This window comes from Cimex lectularius, unplaced genomic scaffold (genome assembly GCF_000648675.2).
Source record: "Cimex lectularius strain Harlan isolate CLEC.00 unplaced genomic scaffold, Clec_2.1 scaffold201, whole genome shotgun sequence".
In the NCBI taxonomy this organism is placed as follows: Eukaryota; Metazoa; Arthropoda; class Insecta; order Hemiptera; family Cimicidae; genus Cimex; species Cimex lectularius.
In genome coordinates this window covers 206,174-222,552 of record NW_019392805.1, presented here as the reverse complement: position 1 = coordinate 222,552, position 16,379 = coordinate 206,174, and the positions used below count along the sequence as shown (strand labels likewise).

At 33.7% G+C, this 16,379-nt stretch overlaps 1 protein-coding gene and 1 long non-coding RNA gene across 5 annotated transcripts in view; one reads left to right on the top strand and one right to left on the bottom strand.

Annotated features, from left to right (window-relative positions):
• Positions 1 to 9,096: 9,096 nt before the first annotated feature.
• Positions 9,097 to 16,379, bottom strand: part of LOC106673170 (cell growth regulator with RING finger domain protein 1-like) — a 107,417-nt gene continuing 100,134 nt past the window's right edge. For both annotated transcript variants that reach the window (XM_014405191.2, XM_014405192.2), the window contains exons 4-7: positions 10,122 to 10,263; positions 9,946 to 10,053; positions 9,690 to 9,874; positions 9,097 to 9,591 (exon numbers count right to left, since the gene is read on the bottom strand). In XM_014405191.2, the coding sequence (XP_014260677.1) occupies positions 9,447 to 9,591; positions 9,690 to 9,874; positions 9,946 to 10,053; positions 10,122 to 10,263 (580 nt within the window). In that variant the 3' untranslated portion in view covers positions 9,097 to 9,446. The remainder of the gene's footprint in view (positions 9,592 to 9,689; positions 9,875 to 9,945; positions 10,054 to 10,121; positions 10,264 to 16,379) is intronic.
• Positions 10,270 to 11,673, top strand: LOC106673171. 3 transcript variants are annotated; one of them, XR_002910517.1, is made up of 4 exons: positions 10,270 to 10,665; positions 10,727 to 10,827; positions 10,900 to 11,071; positions 11,143 to 11,673. It is a non-coding gene; the product is annotated as an uncharacterized LOC106673171 (long non-coding RNA). The 3 variants fall into 3 exon arrangements; XR_001341377.2 differs by having other exon boundaries at positions 10,900 to 11,238; positions 11,329 to 11,673; XR_002910516.1 differs by having other exon boundaries at positions 10,271 to 10,665; positions 10,900 to 11,673.

Below are 16,379 nucleotides of genomic sequence, written 5' to 3'. Positions count from 1 at the left end.
AAGCTTGAGTGTCAGAGGTTATCAACAGGTCATTTCAGCCCCCAATGCAATCAGTCAAATCCAAACCAATTCACACTCTCACTCACTCAAATATATTCTGTTTTATTTACATACCATTCACTCAGTGTGGTGGAGTACTCAATATTCCAAAAGTGGCCCTCTTGCTTACTCATTCATGCTAATAAATACATTCATTCTCAACCCACACTAATGACCTAAAACTATCAGTACTATACAATAAAACAACCTTGTTCCTCAAAGAATCGAAACAGGGACATGTCTGCTGTGCAATTCTAATATTGGGTGGCATTCCTGAACGCTCTCTTTATGGAGCCGAGGCATGGCACCCTACAACTAAGTGGGAGACATTCTCAGCATGCCGAACATACCTTGGCTTTGACACAAAAGTAAGTGTTCATATGTCATGATCTATCTTTAAGGGTGTCCCTTCTACAAGTCAGGTTCTCCGAGGGCCACTTAGTGCTCTTGATATGCAACAGTTTTTCTACTGATCTGGCCCACCGAAGCTTTTTTTTAATTGTCTTTTTTTAGTGCCAGGGGACTGAAACCCTCCAACATGGGACCCTCCAAACCTACAGACATAGGTTTGACAGCAGCTAGCATTTTGCTGAGATGCTCCAGTTCATGGTATCTCTATAACAGTAGGGTCAACAGAGGACCTGTCACAGGTAGTGCTGAGGGAGTCGGGAAGCATGCTCCTCTCTAGCTCCATGGGTCAAAGTACAAAGTGGCATAAACTGCTTCCAACCTCCTTGCATCCTAGATCCGTCGGTGTACCATCAAACTGATCCACCTATTTTTGAATCAATTGTATTAATCCATATATGTATTTAGTAGTCATAATTGACCATTTTAATTAATTATAACTTTTTCTAAGGTCTTGGTTGAGATGAAAAAGCTAAAGCTAGTGTCATGACCTTCGGCTAATACACCGCTGCTCTAACAACTTGACCTATTGAGACTTTGATCCAATTGGACACCGACTCCCCAGTCACCACTAGCGACTAGCCGAAGGTCGTGGGTTCAAATCCCGCTCGTGACACTAGTTTTTTCATCTCAACCAAGACCTTAGAAAAAATTAATTAAAATAATACGGTCAATTATGCCTACTAAATACATAAATGGATTAATACAATAATTACAGAAGTACTTACTTTGCTAACGGCTCCCTGTGGCCACTTCATAAATCGCCGAGAATCGAATCCTGATTACACGATATTGGAAATATGGCAAAAAGAGGGAAAATTAAAAAAAAAGGTTGAAGGTTGAGTTGGTCTGAAGTCCACGATAGCTCAAGTGGTTAAAGCAGCGGCATATTTAGCCAAAGTCTTGGGTTCGAATCCTTCTCGTGAAATTTGCTTTTTCATCTCAACCAAGACATTAGATAAAAAGTATAATTAATCAAAATCATCAATTTTATACCTTTCAGGTTATAAATGCTTGAAAAATTAAATAAATAGAAATGTACTGTAGGAGCTAAGGAAAAGCATGTCCATCTTGAGTGGGCAGTATTAAAAAAAATACCAATCTAGGGAAGAAGAGAATAATTTTGTTTATCTTGTTGTGATTAATATCAGCATTAATATTATAATTATGTATAAAAAATACTCGGTTAGGTGGTGTTTGTCTCAAACGTCAGGATAATGAAAGATCAGTGTTAAAATAAAATTTAAATAAATTAAGAACTCCCCAATGGATCTTTCATGTTATGCTTTATTTTAGAGGTATACAATTAAAAGTATATAAATACAAAAATAATCTTTATACTGTTGAAAAAAAACATAAAAACAAAACAAAAACATTTTAAATGAATTTGCAAAACATGCCAAAATATTATGCTACTTAATAATAAAAAATACATCTTTTACATAAGTTTTGATGCATTTATATTGAATGATACATATTAGATTTCTAAATTTGATAGAACATAAAAATATTATATGACAACATTACAAAACACAAATAAACACCAGGTTTCTAGATAAATTGTTTGATTGCTAACAAGTATCATATTTTCTTGTAGGAACAAACTTAAACTTTAAACTTATTACAAAATTATAACAGCCTCAAATGGGGGGAAAAAGCACCAGAAATCAATGTAAACACAAAATTTGTCTTATAAACTATTCGAATCACTCGATCAGTAAAGCTACTCGTTTATGATTCCGTGGTAAAACGGTATATCACAAATACACACATAAAATAAATTATGAAAGTTTAATCATAAAAAGGGAAAATTTTTTACTGACAATTGCGATAGTAATATTTACGATATGAGGTATAAATCAGTGAAAACTGAGTTTTCAACCAAAACATTTAATTAAATATATGCCTATATCTGGTCAAATTTTCAGAATGCAATTTTACAACCCCAAACATTACACTAACTTTAAAAAAATTTGTTTAAAAAAATCTGGCAAGGAATGTAGGAAACACTAGTCTATAATGGATAGTAATTGTAATTAAATTTAAAAAAAAATTGTCCACAACCTTTTATATTTTACGCATCATATTTCACACATTTTGACTTTTTTTTAATATTGTCCTTTTTTAAGTCAGGTCAGCTTAGAGCATAAAAGAATAAGACACATTTTAGCACATTTTAAAACAAATTTCAGTTATTTGATCACAACCACTCACCTTTTGTGAACCCATTTTAATTATTTTTTTTAAAGTGATTTTTCGATTTTGCACATCATGTTCTTTTTTTTTTTAAATTAACATTTATAATTAATTTTTCAGTTATGATCGATCCAATTGAAATTAATTTGTACCTTATGTAGAATATTTTTTACCGGTATAATTTTAGGGTGAAAAATGTATAAAAATCATAAAAGATGTTAAATCTAAAATCTTTTTGAGATTGATATCACCATAAATATTATAATTGTATAGTAAAATAAATCGGATAAGGCAAATTTTGACAGAAAAAACAATCCCTTTGTCAAGCTTTCGATAAATTATAGGGGCTCATAGGGTCACTTATTGGGTCTGTCTTCACTCATTCAGATAGTTCCTTACCGAAGATGGCGCAATGCCGATACGTATTTGAGTAATTCAAATAAACCACGAGTGAAGACAGACCCAATAAACCTATGTTGGTTCAGCATTTCACTGAAGTACATACCAACGCCTATCATCAACTCTAATAAGGAAACAATTTCTAAATTTCTAATCACTCTTCTAAGTCCTGATTGGCTTCCTGTGTTTACCATACAATACTAATTCAAAAGTTATCTAAAACTGGAATCAATCAAACTGCTTTTAATCTTTTTAAAATTTGAAATCATTTCTTTCTGACATTCACTACTGTTATTTAATCAGCAAAAAATTTAAATGACATTACTAACTCTATTAATAAAGAATTTTTGTGCATAAAAGTTTGCTTGATCAAAATTCTCTGCTTTTAAATTTAGAAAAAACTAACGTTATATCCTTTTTCGTTAAAAAAATAGATTTAACAAACAAAAAATTATTTTACATTTAGGCAGAAACATTTTAAATTGGTCTTGCAAAACAATTCCTTTTGTAACTAAAATCAAATTAGGTATACACTTTTAACTTTTTCTAATCAGAAAACTTTTTACAAATTTCCTACCTTTATCTACTCTAAAATGGTGTTTTTCATTTTGGCGCAAATGATATGATTGTTACGTGATTATGGTGTGGGTAGGAATGACAAAGTCATTCAAAATTGTCCAATAAGAATAATTTTAAATAAACCATAAACAATCAACACAGTTACTATACAAGGAATATATTTTTAAAATTGAAATAATTATTTTTAAAATGTTCTTGTCTTCATATGTTTAAATAAACATGATTTAATAAATCTTTAAACTTACATCATACAAGATTGAACTATTGCCAGCCATGATGCACAAGTATTTATACTTATGGAAAGCAGGCTGTAATGGAAGAATGACAAATTACTTTTATAATTATTTCATGATCCCCGCCTCCAAGAATATTGAGCACTCTGGGGTGAGTGTGCGATGTCTGGAGAGTAAAAGTAAGTTATTAGAACGGGATGGGTTCAATTCCACTCCGAGAAATATCGAGTATTCCGGTATAATAGTTCTATGCTTACGGTGATATAGATTGTATGATTTATTCTGTAAATTGACAACCAGAGGTAGAAATGAGTAGCTAGCATTTTAGGATATCAATATAGTTTTCGTATAAAAGCAGAGAGTCAGTAAAAGATCGAGCAAATGACTATAGGTTGAAAAATATGCCTGAAAGACCAGAAAAAGAAGTAAAAACAAGCAGAGGGCCAATGATGTCCTCAGCTGTTCGTCAGCCCCTAAACCATTATTGCCACGATTTACCAATATATATAATTTTTCCCCATTCACCACCCTGCCATACCTTTGGGAAACCCTACACCGGCGGGACTTAATGCATTTATTATTTTTAATACATTTATGATAATAGAATATCAATAATTTCACAACTTTAGTCAGTTACAAAAAATTTATACATTCATACAGCCTTCACTCAAAAGATTAAGTTTCTCCATTTTTTAAAAATTAATATTATTTTTTACTTGTTTTAATATAATAAATTTTACTTTGTTAATTTTACAATCCCTTACTTATGGCAGTATTTATACTTATGTAAAGGAGGCTGTAATGGAAGAGTAACAAATGACTTTCTTATTTGACTTTGAGTTTAAAAAAAAAATTATCTTTTGTATTTTCTATTATGGTGAAATAAAAATTTGTGATTATATTATAAATTCCTCAGAAGCTTGACAAAGAGACTGAGTTTCTATCTTTCAAATTAACCTATTTTTAAAATTATCTCTGATTAATATGATGAAATTCAATGTATCCGGCTCAATTGGAAGATTTTAATTCTGTACGAGCGGATTTCACCATCTGTATTTTTTTTAATCAAATTTCTTTGCTGGAACACAAAGACAATTTAATGTAAATCATATGGATCCGGCGTCCAATGGAATCAGAAATGGGTAGTGTTGATCAAACCGCTCAAATTATTCAAATTATCAAATCTTTACAGTATAAAAAAACTAAAAACCTATCTATTTGTGATAAGAAAGTATTAAATACGCATTGTAAAAACACCAATTAGAATTTTTTTCTTTTTAAACTTATTTTATAAATATAACAACTGTTTCCAAAATCACATTTTTAAGGCATTTTCAGTACAATATTCAATATTCGACACCCCCCCCCCACAACTAAAAGGTTTTAGAAATTGAAATTCATGTTTTTCATAAAAATTGTATATGATGTATTTGAATTTTTTTTTAAGTTTATTTTCTCACAGAAAATTTATTGTTTTTGGGAAGTATCTAAGTAGAAATGAATGTTTCCAGGAGAGAAACGACAAGGATTCATTTTTGTGCCAACTAGTTTTAGTGTTTACCTACATAAAAACAAGAGTAACGATGCAATTCCATCAGTTAAAAATAATGGCAAATTGTAAGATTGTCTTCACTGGTCTGCGGGGTGAGAAACCTATAGTTTAATAGTTCGTCTGCCTATCTTCACTGATTTTTGTCAGTCGATGGCAGACAATATGATTCAAACTATTAAAATGACGGTGTTAATATCATTAATTATACTGGAAACTTTTGGCCTCTTGTAAGATTTACACCATTTCACCCTCATTGTTTCCTCCCCTTGAAATTTTTTTTAACTATTATTAAAATTGAATTAACAAGTTTCTGATCTGTAGAAAACATTTAGAGTTAAGAGAAGTTTTTAAATTAAGGTTTCATTAGAAAAAAAAAATCATATACTAACTCACTGAAGGAAGACATATAGATAAAAGGTTGAGTGATGTAAAAGTTGGCACAAAAATGTTTATTTAAACCTAATGTTAGTTCAAAAAATTTTTTTTTACATTTTTGTTTATTTAAAATCACGAATAATCTGTTTCTTGGTATGGTCTATGATGATAAAATTAATTCAATTGTTATCTGTCAAGCTTTCAACTTACTTTAAGGGGCAAAACAATCTTTAAGATGTCTACAAATTGAAATAATTAAGTAGTTAATAAGGTTTCAAATTTCTTTGAAGACATAATCAGTCTCAACATTGCCTCAATACTACTATTGATCTTGATAAAATAGTCAAACCTTAACACTACACGTGCCATGACCGGTTGTAAACTTTTGATTGGAAAATTCGCATAAAACATTATCGCTTTTCATATTTGACTTTTTCTATTAAATGTATACAATTAATTTTACATCATTTATTTGTATTTTTATTTGTTAAATCTGATAAAAACGTGTAGTCAAGCATTATTTACCACGGCAGGTCATTTCACCGAGATAAATATGTACTGCCTTATAAGAGCATTGGATTCAAAAATGTAATGCTAATTTATCATTCTATGTATTATATGAGTTTATGGTATACTTCTACAAAGACTGTTGCGTAGTTAGCTCAATCGAAAATAGTTGCGAATTGAAATTTCAATAAAGCACCTAAAATTTTAAGTTGCAAGTATCATTTTAGTGGAACGAAAGGGTAAAAATATTGTTGGTAATTCTTTTTATATTTTGCTTTCTAGCGACAGTGAGTCTGAGTCAATGAAGAAAATATTGTAAATAAATGTGGAGGATGAAAAAAAATTAGATTGCTCTTAAGTTCTGAAGAACAAAATGAAAAAAAAAAAAAGATCAGCATATTGCAATTGATGGAACTGTATGGGAAAAATGTAATAATCATATTTTTGGGGAAGAAATGCAAAACATAATGTTATGTTGATATGAAGCAAACAATTTGAAAGTTTCTATTTTGTGAATAAAACATGAGCCCTAAATTTTTCTCAGATACAATGAGCAGAAATTGTTTTATAGAAATTCCCAGATTTATCCGTTTTTATTTAAAAAAAAACGCTTGAAAACAGATAAATTCTAATAAATTAATTTAAAAAAATACATTTTTGTTTAATTATTACATTGATGTTACTTTGTATAACATTTCCTTACCAAAATCAATATTTCTATAATCAATCGGGAAAAAGCCCTTCTCTAAAAACCGCTCATTTGACCGGTTGCGGTACAAATAGGTATATATTAAATCTTGTACGTTTAGTGTTAAAGTAAGTTGAAAGCTTGGCACAAAACAACTGAATTTGATTTTTCATCCAGACCACACCGAGATCCAGATTATTCGTGAGTAAAAAAGTGGTCAGTGCATCTAATACTTTATTGAAAATAAACTTTTTTTTAAACAAAAGATTGATTATCAGATTTGAGTAGTAAATCGATGATTAATGAAATAAAGTATCACTTCATTTTCAAAGTATTTAAGGGTATAGAATAGAAGAAGAAAAAATGGTTATACTTTAGTCATTTTTTTAGATTTATTTTGTAAATAATTTTTTTTTTTTTGAAAAAATAATATAAAAATCCTACTATAAAAAAATAATTTCTATCAAAATCAAAAACTTCTGAATTTCCATTGAAAGTTGATTCAAAAGAAGCAAGTTTTTAATATTGAATGAAAAGTTTCAATACGACTAAGAGGCATTATTTATTTTATTTATTTTTTAAATTTTATAAATATCAATTTGATAAAATCTGAGTTTTATTTATTTAAGAAGAAGGAAAAATCTATACATACAATTACCCTAAAAATAATCTATATATACATATTATATTGTATATAATATGCTTACAGTAGAAGTAGAAGAAAGAAGAGATGGTTTAATTTAAGTAGAAGTTTTATGTTGATATAATTTTTATTTAATAACTAACTTTCCAAAATATATCTATATACTAGTTTTGTCGCATATACACAGCTCCACAAAAAAAAGTGGCGCACTTAGTTTTTTAAATTTTTATTTTGCAAATATTGTCTATTTATTGCGTTTATAAAGCATTATTATACATTATTTTATATTATCGTTTATCTTTTTCTTTACGATGAGGAATAATCTATTTAATCCTTTAATGCACAAGTTTTAATATTATGTTGATTATTTCCAAACCAACAAATCTCAGTTTTGATTCATTTGGGTTTATAATCGTTTAATTTTAAATTTAATTTAAAATTTTATCAAAAATGGTTATTTCTGAGGAGCAAGTATCTTATACTTTTGCATTAGTTGAAGAAGAGTTAAGTCAACGGTCTGGTGCGCGTGTTTTAGGATTGCTCAAAACTACCGTACAATACAACGGTATCGGGAGACTGGTTCCTATCCTAGGAGGCCAGGATTGGGACGACCGAGAGTGACAGAGCCTAAGGATGATTCTCATGACAAATCATCAAAGAGTCTGACTGGAGTTTGCTAGAGAACATCAGAATTAGACAAAGAATGAATGGAGAAATGTAATGTTCTCCGGTAAGTCCCATTTTGTTTTTGTTATCTCCAGATGGTTAATATGAATCTACCGAAGGCCACACACCATGCAAAAGGACTGGAATGGTGCTATTCGTTAGTAGCTCAGTGATTGTTTACGGAGGCTTATATCTTTGATGGAAGAACTGAATTGGCCGTCACTTCATGCGAATTTGTACGTAACAGGCATTCTTCAGTAATATGTGTATACGCCCCCTTTATTAGCAAAATTTTTATTTTAATGCACAATAATGCAAGACCATATTGTTGCCAATTGTTCAATTTCTTCGGGAAGTCGGCATTTGGACATTAAGACGGCCAGCTTGTAGACCTGATCTAAACCCAATAGAGCATATATTTTCTTTGGTGATTGATCAGCCTTCTCAGTTTAAATATATTTTTTTCTTTCCAATAGAGCATCTTTGGGATGAACTCGGAAGAAGAGTTCGACGGCAAGAAAACCTTCCTATCACCTTGCGAGAATCAAGACCTGCAAATTGAAACACGGGAGGAAATCCCGCAAATATGTTATTGTAAACTTAATAAGAAGTATACCACGAAGATGAGAGGCTGTGATTTGTAGTGGAGGCAGTAACTCTATCTATTAAAATTATTTTTATCAGCTCCAAGTGTTTATAATAAATTTATTCTTTTCATTATTTTTTCAAGAAAGCAAATTTTTTTTTAAATTCAACTTATTTTTTGTACTAAAAAAGTGAATATTTCAATGTGCGCCACTTTTTTTTTTTCTTTTTTTTTGTGGAGCAGTGTATATAAATCATTTCATAGAAACTAACAATTTGAGAGAGAGAAAACAAACATTTTGTGTTAAATGGCAAGTAAAAATTATAATTTACTATAATATTGTAATAACTTTACCAGAAAAAACACAAAAAAAACTGTAAAAAAAGAAAGAAAAAAGAGATCCATGCCTTCTTCAATTCGCAAAAACCATGCATAAATAATTTCCACCAAAAGACGTCTTTTACAACAAAATTTATTCATTCGGTAGACATCACAATAATAATTTCTATTCTTAAAATGCTCTAGGGCCCGAAACAAATATTTGAGTGAGAGGAAAATTTTTGTTGAAGGGTTGTTCATTGGTGGAAGCCTAAGAAGTCGGTAAGCCTGTCTTGAAGCCACTGGGTTATGGGTTCGGCTTTCGATGGAGGAGCACCGGATTTGTCACATTCGGGTAAATATTCTTCACTTCTGATGCAAAAGTAAGATTTTATGGGAGTCCTAAAAAGATCAAATTAATAAAATCTCCAAAGGCACTGAACGAATACACATGCACATTAAGAACGAAGGTTAAACGCATCGAAAAACTTTTTAATTACCTGCACATCGGACATGTGTCTAATTTCCCAAAACAGGAGGCACATATGCATGTGTGTCTGCAGGGAAGCAAGGCACGCGAGAGAGGAAAATACTGGCAAACAACGCAGAGTTGTTCTATTCCGTCTCCTACCAAATCTAGTCCTGTTTCGTAGCTGAGAGGATTTCCAGTTGCAAGATAGAGTTGCTTAAAAAAATAAAATAAAATAAAAAAAAGTGAATCAATACAATCTCTATCTTTTTCTAATAAAAATTTACCTTCAAGCAGGATAACTGTCCATTCGCCTGTTTCAGATATTGGGCGAGGATGCTTGTAGGCAAAGTACACACTGCATCTTTTATATGTACTACATTTATAAGAGCAACCTGGAACGATTTGTGATTTTATTAAATTTTGCCTGTAATAAAAAAACCCAAAACACAAAATGACTTACTGTTTCATCTGGGTGAAGGGTCCCAGGAGTGTCTCGGACGAGGAATATGACCAAAGGATAGTAGAGCCTAGGGGGAGTTCCCAAATCCAGCGGCTCCTTGGGTAAACTCATGGTAAGAATCTTATCTCCATGACTCATCTCTCTAAAAGATAAAACATAATGCAAAGAAACGTCGAAAGTTCACATCGGCAAAACAACTGATGACAAAATTACATTTGTTACTACGGATGTTTACACAAAACTGATTTCAATTAATTAATTATAAATTTTTTAATGAGCTTATCTCTTCCTTATTGATTATATATAAAGGCTGATATTAATTATAGTAGAGATAATTCAGTATTTGTAATATGGTTCTTTATTAAAATGAATGTGTTTTGGCTTTTTCAGTTCTGTTCGAGTGACACCCAACACTGAAGTTGGCGAAATTCTACCGGACCGGACCTGCGAGAATAGGTAGAGAAAAAATAATTGGTATTGACTAAATTATTGTTTTCTCAGATGCCAGTGACTGGTCCTATCCTAGTTTGCCAGTTTCTGTGAGGTTAGTGCTGTGTCTAGTGCCTAGTAATCTGATTTATCCATTTCTCCTTTTGTCTTTTTAGGATCCACTTTGTGATGGAGGATTCTAGGTTTGTTTTTTGTTAACCCAGGAATAGGTTCCAGAGCATATCATCTTGCGGATCCACCTTTAGCCAGTTTATAGGTTAGGTTTTCCTACGTTTTGGATACACTCACTGACTATTTTGGATATATTTTGATGTGCTAATCCTTTTAGGGCCACTTGACTGACGGATTTCACAGGATTCTTTTGCCAGTTTAACCTCTTTTAAGAGTTTCAGTGCACATTTAAAGCATGCATTTCAGCTTGATTTCAAGGTGTACTTATGAGTTTGATTGTATTTTGGCCTTGCATAGAACCTATTCCTTAAGTGGTTGTTGGGTGATCTGTATGCCACATAACTTGATAACTTTTAAGGAGTAGAACTGTTATTGACTTATTGCAGAAATTCTTTTTCAGGGTCATTTTGGTACCCTGGGTTATGTCCCTGAGCAATTGCTTTGCATTTAAGTGCATCTTGATGATTCAATTATAGACAACATCAGCTGGGCTGAGGTGGGTGAGGCTTTAACTAAATAAAATTTATAATTTTGAAACGAGGGTGGTGGATCTTGTCAGGCTGTCTTTAACTTGAGGTTTACACAGGAGTCTAGAGGAGACAAGACATGACAAAACTCCATGCTGTCACCTCAGCCATGTGACCAGTTGATAATGAAACCGGTGTCGACTAGTGCAAGTGATCTGGTACTGTCCAACTGTTTTTGAATGAATAACAAACTTTTTGAAAACACAGCTGATTGTACAAAACATTTGTAACAATTAAATTTGTAGAAATACTGAAACTAAATATGTCGAGTCCTTTTTATTCACCTACAATAAATAGTTGTGGAGATGTAAGGTGATATCTAAGACAAGCTTAAATCATGTCACCATTAGTCGCCGGGGGACAAGAGCCACTGTGACAAGTCGAGTCACATCCAGTCACCTGTTGTCTGGGTGAAAGGGTATAGAACTTTACAATTTAAAAACAACATTTCATTTTAAAACAACTGGAAAATGGCAGATACAACAAAATTGTTATCGGTATTTTAAATCATAACAAATCCTTCACACTGCAAACCTTCAATGTTTATCTTTCACCCGGAAGTTTCAAGTGGTAGCCGGGAGACATCAGCTTAGGCTTACTTACAAGGGAAGGCTAAGGATGTAGGATCAAAAATTTGAATGATTTATTTTTTATTTTTAAGGCACTAGATCAAACTATAAACCCATTCTCTAACAACAAAAACCTGACAATCTCCCTATGTAATACTGCCCTATCAGTATGCTACCATTGCTTGGCAAAATACTCGAAAAGGTCCTGAAATAACTGCATCCCATCTTTGAAAGCTCCAATGTTATTTCATCCCGCTACCATCACTCTACCATTGATCAGAGCCACAGTGTGGTAGATATCATCGCATCCTCCCTTGAAGGAAGGAAGCAAAAGGAATTCTTCTCAGGTGCTTTCTTAGACGTTAAGCTTTCAATTGAGTTTGGCACCCGGGCTTGCTCTGGAAACTCAAATAATCCATTCATGCATTTCCTTATCCTATAATCTTATCTGTTCAAAAGGTACTTTCCAATACAAATTGGAACATCCTTTTCAACCGTTCACTATGACAAAGCGAGGGTTCTGCAAAGCAGCATCCTCCCATTCACTACTTGGTATACACTGCAGACATATCAATCCCAATACAGTCCTCCTCGCTTATTTGGTTTTCTCAGCTTGAAACTGATTCAATTCACTATTCACATTACGGAGGAGAAATGCTTTGCATCTTAGAGGATTGTCAGGGATGGTTCGAGGTGAAAGGTGTTGGAATAGAGGGCTGGGATGAGTTTCGATGACTTACAGAGGTGTCTGTATCAACTCCAGTTCAAAGATAAAAGAGATTTGGATGTTTGTGTAAATAGTAAGGTTGTATGGTATACCATTGTACGAAGTATGGAGCTTGGACAATGGTCCAAAGGATTTTTGACTGGAGTGGACTCTTTGTAGGTTGGAACGCTTGGTTGAACACCACAGTTCAATTCCATATGTTCAGATTGGTGGTAGAAATGATATATAGATGAGGCGTTTGTTTTCGATAAGTTGTCAAGTAGTTCAAGTCGTTTGAATAATTTATACTGTCTGTTCAGTACTATTCTTTTGAGACAACTGTGGGTATTACAAGTCTTTTGTCGGGGTAGAGTCTCAAATAGTGGATGACATTATTTGCTGGGAGAGGAGTAGAGTTGTAGTGGATTGTAGAAAAGGTGATATGGCGACGGGTGTAGTTATTTGCTGGGATTTGGTTTCATTCAGTTTAATCCTCCATTTTATGAACCATTCTTCCAAACAGGAGATATAGTCTTGGAGGTTTTTGAAGAACTGGGACTGAGTTGGCTATTAACTATCTTCTCCAATGCAATTTTTTATTTGAAATTTGATTTTTTTGTTTTAAACACTCAGCATCCAGGTATGAAACGGGCAAAAACAACACAAGACGTTTTCTATTTTAAAACAGTCAGTTTGTTGTAAAAAAATTCACTTTTGGCAACAACAAAACCCTTTGTCCTAAGGCTTGCCAAGTCTCATCGCCACAACGCGACATACGACAAAGTAGACCTAAAAATAGCTTCTACCATTCATTCATGATATAACAGAACATTGCATTATGGCGATGCAACCAGCGAACAATTAAGCAAGTGTTTTTTGGCTTTGTGAAACAGCATGAGTTTGATTCAAAAGCTAAAAGATATTTTTTTAAAAAGTTCATATTTATTGTAAAAACCTCGCACTTCCTTCTTGGAAAAACATTGAACCATGAAAATGAAACCTAACCCGCCCATAATCTAACCTAACCATTTTTAACCTAACACTATCTAACCTAACCATTCCTAACCTAATCAACCCGAACCCCATTCCCCGCTAACGCGAAAACGGTCATGCAAAATGAAGTTTTATGTATCCAGCCCAAAAATTCATGTTAAAAATTACAACAATAATTGCTAGAATAAAAATAAGCAAAAAATTGCAAAAAACTAGCGAACTCCGCTATGTATCATACGGCTGTTAACGTATCTATAGATTCGTGTTGTTGAAGTTTATTATCCACTACATTATGTAAATACTATATAACCTCTTCATTAAAAAAGATTATGAAATTTAAATATTCAAAGAAAAACATATTAAGCTCAAAGTTGTTGACACCATCTCCTGCGGCAGAGTATTGTTTGGGTGCGTTCCTAGATGCATCACAGGCATTTGATAGGGTCACCCCGATTATAAACTTAAACGCTTCCTACTCAATTCTTATTACTTTATCCTGAAATCCTACCTAATAGACCGCTGCTTCAAAGTGACGAGTTCTCGGAAATCAAACCGATACAAGCCGGCGTACTGCGAGGGGGCATCTTGGTATATCATTTATCTGCTGATCAAAAAGTCAAGGACAAGACTGAATGAAGAAAAATTACCCAGTGTACGTTCACATTGAAAAAATAGCCTTGCCCTCCACTTTACAGCAACAACAAAGAAATACCGACTTCCATACAAGTCAAATGCTTAAGGCTATACCTAGACAGCAGACCTGGACCTGCCACACAAGACTTAAGAGACAACAACTCAACGGAAGACTTGGACAACTAAGAAGACGTCTAGGACCGAAATTGACGACCGTCAAAACTAAACTAACCTTATACATCCCAACCATCCCAACCCTACTGCTCGAGCCCTCTCATTCATTTCCATCCCGAAATTTTACCGCGACCAGTTTGGACGGAACTGTGGGGTTCTTGCCAAGCCAACCAATATACAGCGCACCAATCCTTCCAATAAAAAGTCCTTGGAGAAATTGTCAATCCTCCTTACTACGACCTAACCTCACTATACAGCATTTCTTTTGTGAACGAATGATCCGTTCCCGATTATAATAGTTTTACAACCTCTCTCTCAATCCATCCCAACCATACTGCTCGAGCCCTCTCATTCATTTCCATCCCGAGAACCTGCCACGACGCCTTAACTGATGATGACCTCGAGACCTCCTTATCCCTTAACGCAGGTAAGCTTAAGTGCTTCTAAGTTAGCCGCAAGGGCCCTACAACGGCAAGAAATATGACTTGCTAGGAAATCAAAATTTTCAACAGGACAACCTATCTTCGTTTCAATTTAAAAGTAACAAGACAATTAGTCAGTAATTTCAACGAACAGCACACAGTTATAAGTTAATTAGTTGTATCATTATGTCCGAATGTCGTTTTTCATGGGCATAATTTTCTTTTAAATTACGTTTTTCTCAACCCGAAAATAATGCAGTTTGTAAAGCAAAGGTTGTTCGAGTTTTAATGACCATTAATAGTTACCTAACCCCAAATACTTTAACCCGAAAGTATTACCCTTCATTTGTTTATAAAGTAGACCTTTTCGAGAAAGTAAATCGCGCTTCGCGCTCTCATGGAGTCTAACCTAACCTGTCCTTAACCCTAACTCTACCTAGCCTGACCCGATCCTAACCATAATCCAAACCATGTGTTCTCCCTTGTAACGCGAAATGGACGACGCCAGAATGTTCAAGCAAAAAAAAAAATTGTTTATACAGCCCAAAACATATTGGGGACCGCGGCGCTCGAATAGTTCAGGCGACGGACTCGTGCATGTCACGGTACGGTTCTGCGAACATGCCCTAGCTCGCCTATTTATTTTGTCTTTGTAGTCCAAAAATAGCTTGTTGTACGGGGGTAGTAAAAACATTTAACGCCGTCGTAAATTTGTTCCGGAGTTACAAATGAATTAGCGAACTCTATTTTTTTTTTCAGTGGGGAAAGTTCTGAAAGCGTCCAGTCGATGTAACCATTGGCAAAGGACGGTTTAAGATGTTTAGGAAAGGTTGAGATCGTAAAAAGAGGAACATGGTTATTGTCAGATATTTCGTCCAATTTTAAGATTTTCGAGTAGAGAGAAGTAATTTTTGAGCGTATAAGTTAAGTCTAGTACGTCAGGACGTTTTCCAGGAGAGTTAGGCCAATAGGTGAAGATTAGGATACTAGGAAGCGAAGGTATGATCAACCCCTAAATACACCCTACCTTACCTAACCTGTCCTCAATCCTAACCCTACCTAACCTATTCTGTCCCCAACGTAGCATAATCTTAGGAAAGGGCGTGGCTACAAATAAGCTCCTCAGAACTCAATCAAATCTTCAACCGACTTTATCTTAAATTGTAATCCATTTAAGTGGGATAACCCCTGTCATGCCGTCGATTGGAGTTCCAATGTTTTACTTTTTCTAACAAATACGATTACGAATCGTTTGTGTTGATAAAGGCCTTCCCAAAACATCTACTTCATTCAGGATTACAGGCACTATAGAAAGGGTTCCGTCATCATTTCTGTACTCCCTGAGATCCACTACCAGTCGCCCTATTGGCACTTCCGGTCTCTCGGAATTGAGCTAAAGCCCGGGAGACCACACTCTGAGAAACACCATCTGCCTCCGCGATATCCACTTGCCGGTGACCTCGATGGCTCATCGTCACAATAATATTGCGAACTTCTGGTTCAAGATGTCTTTGCTTTGATAGAAGCTGGATTCAATGGAGAAAAGACGAGAAAAAGGTGTTTGTTTACAAAATCTTCATGTTTACTATTCTTAAGTAAGTCTGTTATTAAAA